The 14,839-nt window shown below is 33.0% G+C and overlaps 3 protein-coding genes across 3 annotated transcripts; all 3 read left to right on the top strand.

The window, feature by feature from the left end:
- Window positions 1–4,762: 4,762 nt before the first annotated feature.
- On the top strand, window positions 4,763–8,313 carry BZIP50 (bZIP transcription factor bZIP50). Its single transcript, NM_001348948.1, has 4 exons — window positions 4,763–5,586; window positions 5,899–5,989; window positions 6,146–6,272; window positions 7,113–8,313. Exons 1-4 carry the CDS (start codon window positions 4,958–4,960, stop codon window positions 7,286–7,288), a joined length of 1,023 nt encoding a protein of 340 aa, NP_001335877.1. The 5' UTR covers window positions 4,763–4,957; the 3' UTR covers window positions 7,289–8,313.
- A 3,986-nt stretch (window positions 8,314–12,299) lies between these two features.
- LOC121175085 (protein MAIN-LIKE 2-like) lies at window positions 12,300–14,105 on the top strand. The gene is made up of 3 exons (XM_041016710.1): window positions 12,300–12,686; window positions 12,782–13,440; window positions 13,522–14,105. Exons 1-2 carry the CDS (start codon window positions 12,528–12,530, stop codon window positions 13,214–13,216), a joined length of 594 nt encoding a protein of 197 aa, XP_040872644.1. The 5' UTR covers window positions 12,300–12,527; the 3' UTR covers window positions 13,217–13,440; window positions 13,522–14,105.
- LOC121175022 (uncharacterized) lies at window positions 13,385–14,387 on the top strand. The gene is made up of 3 exons (XM_041016183.1): window positions 13,385–13,420; window positions 13,522–14,112; window positions 14,193–14,387. The coding sequence occupies exons 1-3, from the start codon at window positions 13,385–13,387 to the stop codon at window positions 14,385–14,387; spliced, it is 822 nt and encodes a 273-aa protein (XP_040872117.1).
- The last annotated feature ends 452 nt before the right edge of the window (window positions 14,388–14,839 follow it).

Raw genomic sequence — 14,839 nt, 5'->3', positions numbered from 1 at the left:
TGCACCTCCAAAAGACTAGGCAAAGCCTGCATACTAATTTGCCAACTCCTCTGGCTATTACCTTTTTAAGTAATTGCTATCATGAGTCAGAAAGGGCTTTAAGTTTCAAGTGTATTACCAAACCAGCCAAAAGAAAAATGGAACCTAAATTAGAAATTAAATAAATAGCAATTTGAGTTCTAAAATTCAATATTTTAAAGCTGTAAGCATGTTTTTCTCTCCTAATTGTTCAACTGATCGACTTATAATGGTTGACATTGACAAGCTGGCTTAATGATGACTATAGAATAATTGGCGGAAAAGACGTATATATTTGGACTTTATCTTAGAAATAGTAGCCAAGATTCTTCTCATCTGAAGCAGTTGAGATTCTTGTACTGTTATCAACGTATATGTTTTGGTAATGAGAAATGTTATTTATACAATAATTCAAATATTTATGTGTGTTTATCTCTTTTTTTTATATAATTTATTATATATTATAATGAAAGAGAGAAATAAACACAAAAAATAATGTTATATAAAATTTATGAATTATTGTACGTGTATTGCATATCTAAAATAACCATAATAAATAGTTAAATAATAATAATCTCTATGTATATTTTACATGAGTATTTCTTTTAAAAATGTTAAAATTTAAAAACTTTAAAAAAAATCAATTTTGATATTTTTATTCTTTCAAAATCTACTATTTTTAAATATAAAAATACTATTTTTTTTACTATTTTTCACATTACATAATTACTATTATATTTTTAAATATAATTTTTATTAATTTTTTTTTCAAGAAAACACTCTTTCACACACATTTTTTTAACACAATCTCTCTTATTAGTTAAAACTTATTAAAAATGATAAAAATATAGGCCAAGTATCATATTTAATAAACATCTCTTCTAATTTTATAATTTTTAATAAATTTTAACTAATTAAAAATAAATTGTTTGATGGAATCTGTTTTTAGCATTCCTTCATATTATAATAATGTTTGACTCATTTTTTTTGTGCTTCTCTTCTCTTTGAAGAGAGAAAATGTATTTTCATAAAAGCTCTAAATATAAAGGGAGCTTTTTTTGTTGTTGAAAAAATCAATGAAAACATAAAATAAAACAAAAACTTTCTAAATAATCTAATTTTAAGATATTTTAGTCACTTCTTTTTTCCAAATTTAATGATTCAAGAATAAAAACAACCTAAAATTAAAAATAGCTTTAGTAAAAAAAATTATAAAGGTAAAAAATCAATTTAAATTTAGTTCTAAAAAATATTTTAATTTTAACGTTAAAGTAAGTTTTGAGGTAAAAACTAAAAAAAGGAAAATTACTAACTATATATGAGGCTATGATTTTTTCATTTTTCATAAATTTTAAAAGATTTTAAAGATAGTGTAAATAAAATTGTAACGATTTTAATGAAATATTTTATTAATTTTAAAATTTATTTTCCTAAAATTTGTTTTAGGTTTAAATAACCGTTAAATTAACTTTAGTGGTTAAAATATTCTACTATCAACAAAAATATTCTTTTTTTTACCAACTAAATTATTATTCTATGCTTGTGCAATACACCAAGATACCTACTAGTTCATTTCTAAAAAATAATGGTAATAATAATAATCATAAGCAATCCCTCAAATATATATGTACAAGTACTGGACACATGGGAGCATTAAATTTAAGCAACACTTGTATTTTGTTTTAATGAACTCACTCATGTTAAAAACACTGTTGAACACAATTATGCTATAAGTAAAAGGGGTTTACGCTTGGTCTTTTGAATTTTTATTTTATTTTATTGGGTTTATGTGTGTACGTAATGGTCCTTTTAGATAGGCCGATTGTAGGCAGTTGAAATTTACAACATATATATTATGACATATTTTATAACCAAAAAAACATATTTTTTAGAAGAAATAACATATATATATATATATATATATATATAATTTTGTTTGAAATAATAAAAATTTCTTTCAAACATGTAATAATATAACTAGGTAAATACTTAATTAAGACTCAAATTATAAATTATTGATTAAATAGAAACAATCTCATACTAAATAATTTATCTGCAATATAACTAACAACGGTTGATCTAGTCGATAAGAAACATACTTAAATTTTAAAATGAATGTGAATTTGATTTTTATTATTGATGTGAAAATTTTATTGGTGAATAATCTGTAAATACTTCTATAAACGTTGTTTGAATCATGAGATCTATTCTGACTTGTTATCAAACTCGTATAGATTTCTCACTCAAACAAAAAAAAATAGTCTTTAAGTTTATATGTTTTAAGTCTAGTATGATCCAACGGCCTCATCCAAATACATTTAATTTTATTTGGACCAATAGTTTTTCAATCCAAGTCGATCTAGTTTGATAAACTTAATCTATTTTATCACCTCTAAGTTCGATATATAAGAAACATAAACTATGTAGGCATATATATAGTTAGCCTCAACGAGGGACTACGGTGATATAAATGAAATTAAGAAATGAAATGAAAATCTGTATAGATTTATATATGGATACAGTTTGATCTTACTGAGCTAGTCAACTTGTAATGCACATCACTATTCCAACAATATTATTTTCTATGTCGGAGGAGAAGACAAGACCCCACACACATGGATGCTATTAATCAGTATAAAATCCATCCGTGAAGATGCTCCATTGGCAAGCACTTGTTGGATTTAGAATGTGGCAATTTTATATCTCAGCAGGCACCTTCCATAATCATGATTTGAAGCTTTGTCACATATTTTCTTCATTAGAAAAAATAAAAATGAAAACATGAGTTCCACTTAAGATAAGATCATGGAAGAAAGAAGGAACCTAGAAGCACATAGGCACGCAGAGATAAGCATCCCCCACAGAGAGAGAAGCATATACCCTACATGTGGGAATGGTTTGTGGACAAAGCAAAGAAAGCATATATAGTGCGTGCAAACAATTCACATGGGCGGATATATAAAATGATCCTTTACAAATAACATCTTTTTTTTTTTTCCTCTTCATGGCTCAGGTCCCAAATTCCACCAGTCCACACAATTTCTAACTATCTCAATTACTTCACCTAGATATTTTTATTTCTAATTTCACTAAACAATAATCACAATTAATTAATTAAATTATTAATAGCACCCCTCGTACCCCATGCATAACTCCATCCATCCTTAAATGTATTCTTAAGCACGTGATGATCCTTTTTTTTTAGTTTAATTAAGATCATAAGTGTTATTTGTTCTTAGATAAAATATTCCAACCCATATATATTATTTCACCTAGTCTTAAAATGTGATTATGGAACTGTATGTCGACGTGAAACTTAAGCTTTTATAAGTACACTTTCTCACACGCTTAGCACTTTTGAGCTCGATCAATGCATGAATAGTAATACGATAAGTGATTCATTAATAGATATAGAACATATTTTGATATCATTTTATAATATAGAAAATGTGTTTATTTTAATTACAAAATTTGGCCAACTTGTAAAATAAGGGATGTACTCAATTTATCTTAGTATTATCTTTTCACGTGAAACTTAGGTTTTTATTTTCGATTTATCATTAACCACCCCGAATTATCCTAGAGACATTATTAATTTTGCACATTACGTCGACACCATTCATTCAAACCAATTACCTAATTTCGTTTTCATCTTTAGCCGCATTATTTTCACTTCAAGCTTATTTAAACCGGTTAGTTACGAGTTTGACTCCAACTCTCATTATTTTAATTACCGTGCCTAATTATTGCAAGAGTAATAATTGACCAAACAATTTAATTAGTTAACAAAACCAATCCTCTCTAGAAGCTAAGGGCAATAATTAACTGAACGTGTTAATCTTGCAATGCAATGCAATGCACCAAATTGACAATAAGAAAAAAAGAAATTACTAGACATATTTTTTTCCACAATATTAATATGAAATAATTATTAATGATGATTTTTTTTAAAAAAAATCTAATTAAATATTTTTAGTAATTTTTTTAATTATATTTTTTCTTACATAATATTCGAAATCTTATATAAGGAAACAAAAACATTAAATTTAATATCACACGAACCAAGAATATTTTAATGGTAATTATTAGGCAGATCAACATGAAGAAACCATTAAAATTAGAGTAAAGGTGGGTATATAATATGGTAATAGTAAGAAGGAAGAAGACAAAGGTAAAGTATAAAAATGATGAGACTATTATTATAAGGGGCACCCTACTAAAGGGACGGTCACAAGGGCACGTGGTGGCTGATTCCCACTAGTTATTTTATAATTAAAAAACTCACTGGCGACTTTCCAGTAATGCCGTTGAGTTGAGGAGACCCAACCCTTTCTCTCCTCCCAGCTGTTCATAGCTGTCCAATCTCTCTCTCTCTCCTCCATGTGGCCCCACTGCACAAACACATAGATGCAGATACCCCAGAGATTTATTGGGATTTTAAACCCTAAAACAAAACTATTATTATTATTATTATTATTATTATTATTATTATTATTATTATTATTATTATTATTCACATTTTAAAAAAAAGAAAAAAAAAAGAAGTTGACATCATCATTGTGTGATTTTATCTTGTTCTTCTCTTCTTGTGGCCTTGTTCCCTCTATAACATTCCCTGTGGTTTCTGAACATATTTATATAAGGGTTGTTCTAGAGCCTTAGAGGCTCATTTTGTTTCCTCTATCATTTTTGGAGTATTTGATTTGATGTGCATATATATATATATATATATATATATATATATATATATATATATATATATATATACAGACATTACATGTATATATATATATATATGCATAGATAATCATAAAACACATGTAAGTTTTGTGTTTGTTGGTTTATATATATAGTTCTCTCTTTCATTCTTGTTCTTCTTCATTCATCTTTTCATCTTCTTGTCTGAGAGTTGTGTTGATTGATTGGTGTGACCCAAAAAATGGCTCAATTGCCACCAAAAATTCCAAACATGACACCCAATTGGCCAGACTTCTCTTCTCCTCACCAAAAGATGCCTTCCCTCAAAACCATGTCACCTAACCAAAACCCTTCATGGGTGGATGAGTTTCTTGAATTCTCCGCGGCGAGACGTGGGGCCCACCGGCGGTCGGTGAGCGACTCCATCACCTTCTTGGAGGCACCATTGCTGGACCACCATCATTGCAAAGGTGGCAGTGTTGGTGGTGGTGGCGGTAGCGGCGACAACGAGTTCGAGAGGTTTGATGATGAACAATTCATGTCCATGTTTAGTGATGAGGCTTCAGGGAATAATAATAATAATAATAATAATAATAATAATAATAATAATACCATGATGGAAAACGCGTTATCCTCTTCCAACCCTTCTACACCTTCCGATCACAACAGCATCAATGATGAGAAGGAAATGAACAACAAGGAAGAGGAAGGGAAGAAGCAAGTGAAGAATGAGTCCGAGGAGGATGAGGATGAAAGCCAATGCAAACAAGAAATCACGCAACTTCCCAACAATGATGATAGTAAAAACAATAGTAATGCAAATGCAACATGTTCTAGTGAGAAAATCACAGACCCCAAGAGGGTCAAAAGGTAATTAAACATTCATGTCCAATTCCATGCTTTTCCTCGTAAACTTGCATTGCATTGGTCCATATGAGTTTAATTTTGGATAATAACATATTCTAAAAGGAAATGGATAATGTGTTAATTAAAAGCAGCAAAATAAACAAATAATGTATGTGAGTATGTGTTTCATGGCTTCTTTTTTCAATAATATTAAAGTGGGTGACTATTTTTAGTGTTTATAAGCATGTTCTTCATAATATTGATGTGAAACAATTAATCTTTTTTTGTCCTTTAATTTCATCTGGTTAATTATTTATTCTCATTTTGCGTAACCAGAATCTTGGCAAATAGACAATCTGCGCAAAGATCAAGAGTGAGGAAACTGCAATACATATCTGAGCTTGAGCGAAGTGTGACTTCATTACAGGTGCATTTTCTAATACAGTTTTATACAATGCTTATAATTGGATGTGTAGTAGTAAATATCAATATAGTTTTTTCTTTCGTTAACCTATTCATTATTTTTTTAATCGACAAATATTAATTAGTTTTATTAACCTATTTATTATGTTGACCAATGAAGGCCGAAGTTTCAGTGTTGTCTCCACGGGTTGCATTTTTGGATCATCAACGTTTGCTTCTGAATGTTGACAATAGTGCTTTGAAGCAAAGAATCGCAGCGCTGGCCCAAGACAAGATTTTCAAAGATGGTACTACTTGCTTTACGTGTTATCTTTTATTAAACTATATCATCTATCTACATAAATTTTCTTGTTTAAGAAGCTAATTGCATTTCTTATTTACCATTCACCAAAAATAAAAAAGCATTAAGTAATGCTTTTTTTGTAAATGTTAAAAGTAACGGTTGAGTAAGTATCAGTTAAGAGTTAATTTAAATGTTTCAAAGCTTCAAATTAAGGCTAAGAACCTCTTGATGGTGATTAAGATGTAGATTTTCTAAAATTATTATTATCAATTAGTTTAGTATCTTCTTAAAGTGAAAAAAAGGTACTATAGTATGACGGGGTTAGTTTTTTTCCCCTTAAAATATGAAAGTAATCTGAATTATTTCTGGAATGTTTTTATCTTAATAAGTGCCAGTTTCATGGACTGCACCAGTGAATGATAAAGAGTTAATTTGTAGGTTTAAGCTTTTAGTGTTAAATTCACGAATTTTTTTAGATAATAAATAAAGCACAAATTAATGTATCTAATCTGTACCTTTCAATTGCACCATTAAGCATGCCACTCCTCGAAGTTGGTCAAATATATATTCTTGATCATATATAAGATATTAAATAGATTGCACTGTTTGGATTTTTTTGGTGCAAGTTAGCATACTACTATTATTAATTTCATTACTTTATAAGGAAGAAGAAATAGGCCAATTATTAAGCTGTACTGACTCATATTGATTTTAGTGAAAAGGATTTGCATGTAAGCATATTTTGATCTGTGTGCTAATCATGCATGTGCCTTGTCATTAACTAGTTATAATAAATTAAAAGCATCAAATAATAATGCAATCACGTACATATATACATATGCAGCACATCAAGAAGCACTGAAGAGGGAGATAGAGAGACTTAGGCAAGTTTATCACCAACAAAACATAAAGAAGATGGACAATGCTGCAGGGTCACCACCATCCCAATCCCCACCATCTCCATCACCAAAACCACGATGTGAAACTCACACTGAAAAGGAACAGCTTATCAATGTTTGAAGTTTGAATTTGAACCCTCCATTTGAAGACTCACTCACTCACCCTTTATAGACTATGATCAAATTAACATATCAACCACCTAGCTTGTTCAAAAAAATATCAACCACCTAGTGTATGCTAGTTTAGATGATCTGTGATTCCTTTCAATATTAAAAAAGAAATTGCAGAATTTTGAAAATAGGAGAAAAGGAGAAAAAAAATATGTACAAAACTTGAATGCATTTATAGGTGATTTTGGTATTATTATTTTTTTATCAGAATCTGAGTTTTATCTCGATAATCTGTGTAATTCATCAAATGCCAACACAAATGCCAACACAGATTAAGTAAAACCCTAATTTTGATTAGAAAATAACACCAAAATACCTATTAAAGTGCAATTAAGTTTTGTGATTAGAAGAAAAAAAAAATGTTGTGTGACTGCTTGTAGTTGTAATGTAATGAATGTCATCACGTACTGTTGGGTAGAGAGAGGGTGAGAATTTTTATTAGGCAATCGATGATTTGATGAAGGGAAATGTTGTTAAATGAGAAGAGGGTCATCACATTACATTATAATGTGGTGTGGTGAGGCCACATTGGTGGTGGTAGGCTTTTGCTATCAAACTGAGACAGTCACGTGATGTGTTTACTTTAAAGAAAAGGGGGACCACTCAAGTTGCATGATTGAGAATGCAGGGAAACACATGTGCACCAGTGACATCAAAGAGAGGGTGGAAGAAAAAAACAGTTGTGTCTGCTTTAACTAGATTCTTTCAGTTATTTTTTATTATTTCTTATTATTATTTGTTTTCTTCTTGATTATTTTCTTTTAATTTAATTTTTATTTTTTCTTGGGTTTTTTTTCTTCCAATATTCAAGTTGGAAAACAAAGACTAGTGGGCGTGTGTGTTGGGATGGATGAAAGGAAGGTATGTCATTATCAGTGAAAGTCTCATGGCTCTTCTCTGAGTTTTGTTGCACTTTGTGTTACTGCTTTTAAGGCATGTGATTATCTTTATTTGACGAGTTAATTTGAGAGGGAAGAAAAATCACAGTGTAAATATTCAGTTGACTTTACTCAATTCTCGTACTTTCCAATAAACAAATTAATAAAGTGGATAACAGTGGTAGTTTTAATTTTATTTGAGGGTAAAAAGGTGAATTTAATCTATGCATCGATATACAAGCTAGCAGGTTAAGGTTGGATTTAATCGTGTAGAAGAGAAAAAAAAATTAAAAATTAAAAAATATTTAAATTAAAATATTATGATTAAGATGTGGAATCATAGTATTTTTTTAAAAAAAAATTCTCCTTCAATAGTAATATTTTCTTGGCAATCAATCCATGGCTAAATAGCCAATCTATAATCTTGTCATAACGGTTAGGAAATAATTTAAATTTATAATTTTAAATCTCTAGAATATTATTTAGATTTAAAAAAAGATATTGTCTTACTTTTAGGATGTTGTTTAGAATTAAAGATATATTTTATAAATTAGAAATTTGTTTGCTCTTTTAAGAGTATGATTAAAAGAATTATCGGTCTAAAGAGTGAGTCACCACCCTAGGTTAGAAGAATTATTAGAGCCTAGTTGATCTTGTGACCTAGTGACCAAGAGTATTGAAGAAGCTTGAGGAAGTTGACGGTGAATTTCTGTGAGGTCCTTGTGTCGAAAGTCTACTTGGCGATGTGATAGTCAAGTAGTGTGTTCCAATGGAAGTAATTGGCGATACAAGTTCAGAAGTGTCATCATTTAGTACTCGTGGAATAGATTAGGAAACATATCAGATTTTGTGCAAAGCGGAAGTGTGGCAAGCATCCAAAAAGATTGAAGATGAAATTAAATTTTGATTGAGGGAAGGATTGTTGGAAAACAATTCAAATTTATAATTTCAAATTTTTATGATATTGTTTAGATTTAAAAAAGGATATTGTCTTATTTCTAGGATGTTGTTTAGCATTAAAGATATATTTTATAAATTAGAGATTTGTTTCCTCTTTTAAGATTATGATGAAAAGAATTACCCAACCTAAAGATTTGTTTCCTCTTTTAAGATTTGTTTCCAACTTGTTCTAAAACTTGTTGTGAGGAGATTGTGAATGTAGGGATAAAGATCCGAACCACGTTTAACATATTGAGGTTGAGATTGTGAATATAGGGATAAGGACTCGAACCATGTTAAACAAATTTGTGATATTTTTTATTTCGTTTAAGATGTTATCTCTTGTTCTTGGTTGTACGATTTTTTAGTAATAAAGATATGAATGTGTTTTTTTCCCCAACAAACTAGGGCACTAGCTTGATTCAACTTTCACAATGATATTATTGAATAAGTAAAATTTTGGTTAACACTTATTAAGATTATCAAACTCTAGAATTTAAGTAAATTCATGAAGTATTCTTAACTCAACTCATGAGAAATTATTTTAGAACATTTTTGAAGATATGATAATGATAAAATAAAAAACTATCGTAAGTCATAAGATACATATAGTCTTGAATTTACATACCTGCTATTATTTGGCTCCAAAATTAAGGTCCACACAGACAATATTGTTAAAATGTCCTAAAATATAATTATTATTAGGGGTGGAAATGGCTTAGGCAAGACCCAGTCCTACCTATGTTTGACCTTATCTGCTTTATATTTATATAGCTTAAGACTAAGCTCATTATCCATCATAAGCTTATTTTTAGGCTTGAGTCTGATCTTTGTCTAAGCTCGTTAAGCCTGTTAGCCCATTTAAAAACTCGTTTCATATTAAGAAATGTAAAAAAAATAATATTATTTTTTTAACAAAATCAAATATTTTCATTAAAAACAATGAGTTTTAAACCACAAAATATGGACAAAACTTACCTACAAACATTACATGTAACATGATACCAAAGTCTTTTAAGTCTAAAAAAAAAAGAGTATCTATTTGTGCTACCCATCTATGCTTATAGGAATTAACCAATTTCTAACATTAATTAAAATTATTCAAATCATCAAACTACTAAAATAATTTTGTAATTTTAAAAAATAATTATAATATTAATAATAATATTTATAAAAAATTATTGTTACTACATGGGCCAACCCATAGAGCCTAATAGGCTTTTCTTAAGATCCATGATCGGACCTTTTTAGTAAACAAGTTTTTTAAAAAAGCTTATGCATGACTATTTTGCTAAATGAGTCAGGTTGAGTCATAGGTCCCTAGTGGACAATCCGATCAACTTCCACCCCTAATCACTATGTTACATTTCACATTATATCATGTCAAAATAATAAATTACGTATTTGGTCTAACAGTTTGTATGTTCTTTAGGAAATTTTATGTTCTTTAGGAAATTTGACGTAAAACATGAATAATAGTCTTTCCACAAACATGTTAACATAATTTTAGAAAGGCTATTCTGGAAATATGTTAGCATTCTTCCGAAATCACTATTCTGAAAGTATAAAAAAAATAACAATATCTTCTGAAATAGCCTTTCTGAATGGGGTCATGTTTCCCACCTCCTTTGTTGTCTAGACTCCATTTTGCCTTCTTCGTTACATCATGGTCGTCGACGGTGGTAGTTGTTGCTGGTGTTTGCATGTAGCGGTGGTGTTGGGTGGTTAGGTGAAGGAGAGACGTGGTGGTGTTAGGTGGTTGGGTGGAGGGATAGTTTGGTCTGTTTGGGTCTTTTTGGAAGTGCAGGAAGCAAAAAAGGAGATGCGGGAAGTAAAAGCCTTAAGTACAATAGCTTGGTCTATATTGTTTGGGCAAGGCCCTTTATATATTTAGAACACAACACTCTTGCCCCTTCACGAGTTCACGATAACTTGACAAAATTGGGCTCTTCCATTGTTGGGTTCACGATAAATGTTGGGTTGTTGCTAGGTGCACCCAGCAAAATTGTTGGTGCACCCAGCAATTCAATGAAGTACCGAAAATACCCTCCGTTTAAAAAATAAAAGTAACGTAATAAAAAAAAAAGCTTGTTCTTCCGTGATAGCTTTCATCTTCACCTTGCTTCCGCGCTTGTTTCTTCCCCGTGCACCCAGCAATCTCCATTCGTGCTTGTTCTTCCTCCTCGCCCTCATTGAGCTTCTTCCTCCTCGCCCTCATTTCCTTCTCAATTTGAAATTTGGAGAAGAAGCTGTAGTTCGTGTCCTCCATTGAAGTTGACATCCTCCATTGAAGTTGTTGTTCGTGTTCTCCGCCATCAAGGTTAGTCTTCTAACCTCCTCGTAACTGTTTCAATGGCGCAAATGGCGTAAATGGTTGTAGGAACCTTAGGATAGACGACATTAATGGCTGGGAACTCCCGCGGAAGAAGTGTGGAAGGTTCTTCCGCGGATTCCTGCGGAAGAAGCTTCTGAAGGATCTTCCGCGTGATCCAACGAAAGAAGGTTCTGCAAGATCTTCCACGTGATCCAGCGAAAGAACCTTGTCTTCCGCGGACCCGCGGAAGATCCTGCATAATCCTCTTCCGCAGGCTACATTTTGTTTCGCGGTAGAACCTGCTGAAACTTCTTCCGCAGGCTACATTTTCTTCTCGCGGAAGATCCTGCGGACGTTCTTCCGCAGATCATGTTTTGCTGTGTATTTTGATCTTTTTGCTTTTTTTTTAGATTATACCTGAATTTGTTCATATTATTAGGTAATTTGTGTTATTTGGTTGCTATTAAAAATTGCGTTTGTATGTAAAATGAAATTATATTTGGTGTGATTTATATATGCATTACGATGTCTAAATTGAAATTATATTTGGTGTGATTTATATATGCATTAGGAAGTAATTATGTGATTTTAGCATAATAATAGCCATCATTTTAAATAAAATATAGTTGAATTATTATTATTTTTATCATAAATATTTCACATGATAATAGTCTGAAAATTTTCTTAATTTTTAATTTTAATTAATTCATAAATAAAGATAATTATAACTTAATAAATAAGTTATCGATAAAATATAACAATCTAAGCATTTTTTTGAGACTCATTTAAGCACCTAATTCATTTAAGCACCTAAGCAGAGTTACTTCATTGAAGAGATTAAGAGCTTATGAACACGAGGTTTAGGCCGTGGGTTAGGAGCTAGTAGAGGTAGAGGCATTAGTGAGGATACGCATGAGGCTGATGTTCCTCTGCGCCGCAGACCTACTACTTCAGCACGTAGGCAACAGGTTCGTCTGCGTGAGGACGTGGCAGAGAGACCTGAGGATGTGCCTCAGTTGCATGAGGATGTTCCTCATGTGTCTGATGTCACCCCAGAGATGACAAGTGCCGCCGATGCTGTTCAGACAGAGAGAGTGGCTACTGATGGGAGCTTGGGGTCACCTGCTGCAGATGAGGGTTTCCCCGGTGGACCACACGACCCATCGATTTTGACTGATTTTGCTGAGCATGTCGCACACAACATCTGGAGTGGACAGGTACGTAGTTTTTAATGTTGACTAATTACATAAAAATTATTTGTAGTTGGGTTGTTTTTTATATACACGTTATTGTAAATTGTTATTCAATTTAGGAACGACCCGATCTGAAGTTGGTCTCCCACGATAGAAAAGTAGATAAAATTGGAAGACCAGCGCCTGAGATCGAAGGGTTGATTGCTGGCACCGGATTGAGTCCACTGATCAGGTGTTCTGTTATCACCACTGATCCTATACTCATATCCGCCTTCGTCGAGAGGTGGCATCGCGAGACTAGCACGTTCCACCTGCCAGTAGGCGAGTTGACGATCACGTTGGATGACGTGGCGTCACTCCTACACCTTCCCATCACTGGCGCGCTGCATACGTTCGAGCCGCTTGTTACTTCAGACGCCATTTGTCTACTGACGGAGCTTCTTGAGGTCAGTCATGAGGAGGCTACATTTGAGACCCGACAGGCTGGTGGGCCTCATGTCCGGTTGGGGTGGCTTCGAGACTTGTATCAGAGCCAGTGCAGGACCAGACGATAGGTTGTAGCAGCCCGCACGTATCTGCTCCACTTGGTGGGTTGTACTCTTTTCGCCAACAAGAGTTTAACCCATGTACATGTCGTGCACCTGGAGGCTTTCAGGGACCTGGCCCAGGCAGGGGGATTCGCCTGGGGTCGGCTGCATTAGTCCACATGTACGACCATCTGAATGACGCGTCGCAGGCCTCTACACGGTAGCTGGGCGGTTATATTACACTTCTCCAGGTACATATTATCACTAATAATTTAAATTTAAGTAACATTGAATCTTTTTTTTTTGTATTGATGTTGACTATGTCTTTGTAGTGCTGGATATACGAGCACTTTCCTACAGTGCATACATCTGTCGTTCATGATGCTTATGATGAGGGGAGCCCATGGGCCTACAGGTGGCTTACGGGTAAGGCTCATATGACGGGGATCAAAGGAGCCCCGTATCTGAGACGTTTGGATGCCCTGAGCGTGACTGACGTGTGCTGGAAGCCCTATGGTGAGCACCGGCGAGTCAGGGCCTTTGACTTGATATCGTCGTACACCGGCCAGCTCAGATGGGGTCAGATTGTGGTGTACGTTCGACCTGAGTGGGTTCTTCGACAGTTTGGCTACCTTCAGATGGTCCCTCCGCCGCCGATTTGTGATTCTTTGACGGGTGATGATATAGATGATCGGTGGCTGAATTTTCCAGACCATTTGGTGCCTTCAGGGGAGCTCTGTGTAGTTCCTGGACAGGTGGTGCCAGACTACATGGAGTGGTTTTTTCGGATATCGCACCCATTCGTCACGCAGACCGAGGAGACTGCTGCGCCGAGACATCCGCCTCCCCCTCATCATGAGGAGTTCGTCGAGCCACCCATCCCCGAGGTTTCAGTCGCGACTGATCTCCCTACGCATTCAGTGGTAAGCATAACTTCTGTAGTTTTTCATAATTTAAATTTTTTTAAAATGTGATACTGACTTTGTTATTTTGACTGTGACAGGTTCACTGCGAAGGATTTCAGGGGATGGCTCAGGATTTAGGAGCGATTACTGAGGATTTGGAGCGGGTCATCAACCTCAGGATGGTCACTGAGGGCACTGACTTACATGACATCATGACTCGTTGTTTGAGGAGAGCTAGAGGTGACACCGCAGATGGAAGTCTTAGACCGCACCAGAGACGCCGCATAGATTAGGATTTATATTTTTATTGTACTTAAATTATTAATTTTTGTATTTGTTTATGTATGTCATAAAACACATTTACTTACATCATTTATGATTTTTGTTTGTCTCTCTATAAATATATGGTTTGAAATTTAAATATAAACTACACACATGAGTCACATTTATAATGGCATTTGAATATATAAAATAAAGAAGATAAAATAATTTTTAATTTAAATGTTAACATTTATAACTATTATGAAATTATATATTTTAACCATATATATACGTACACTAAAGAATAAAAAAAATTGGTTTTGTGCCTTTTAGAAACATGCCTAAGTACCCCTGTTCGGGCTTTTTTTTAAATTATGTGAGAGCCGCTTGAGACTGTCCAGGGCCACTATTTGGCATGTTTGCGCGTCAAGGAACCTAAAAAAAATAAAAGCAGCACCCCGTTCCATCGAATTGCACCTCAAAC

Source organism: Glycine max, chromosome 6 (assembly GCF_000004515.6).
Source record: "Glycine max cultivar Williams 82 chromosome 6, Glycine_max_v4.0, whole genome shotgun sequence".
Taxonomy (NCBI): domain Eukaryota; kingdom Viridiplantae; phylum Streptophyta; class Magnoliopsida; order Fabales; family Fabaceae; genus Glycine; species Glycine max.
The sequence above is the reverse complement of the archived record's forward strand: the minus strand, read 5'-3'. Positions and strand labels throughout refer to the sequence as shown.

Coding starts and splice junctions, on each gene's coding strand:
- BZIP50 (NM_001348948.1), top strand. CDS start 4,958: ATGGCTCAATTGCCACCAAAAATTCCAAACATGACACCCAATTGGCCA. Junction 5,587..5,898: donor GACCCCAAGAGGGTCAAAAG/GTAATTAAACAT, acceptor TTGCGTAACCAG/AATCTTGGCAAATAGACAAT. Junction 5,990..6,145: donor GAAGTGTGACTTCATTACAG/GTGCATTTTCTA, acceptor TGACCAATGAAG/GCCGAAGTTTCAGTGTTGTC.
- LOC121175022 (XM_041016183.1), top strand. CDS start 13,385: ATGACGCGTCGCAGGCCTCTACACGGTAGCTGGGCG. Junction 13,421..13,521: donor CTCTACACGGTAGCTGGGCG/GTTATATTACAC, acceptor ATGTCTTTGTAG/TGCTGGATATACGAGCACTT. Junction 14,113..14,192: donor ATCTCCCTACGCATTCAGTG/GTAAGCATAACT, acceptor TGACTGTGACAG/GTTCACTGCGAAGGATTTCA.
- LOC121175085 (XM_041016710.1), top strand. CDS start 12,528: ATGACAAGTGCCGCCGATGCTGTTCAGACAGAGAGAGTGGCTACTGAT. Junction 12,687..12,781: donor ACAACATCTGGAGTGGACAG/GTACGTAGTTTT, acceptor TATTCAATTTAG/GAACGACCCGATCTGAAGTT.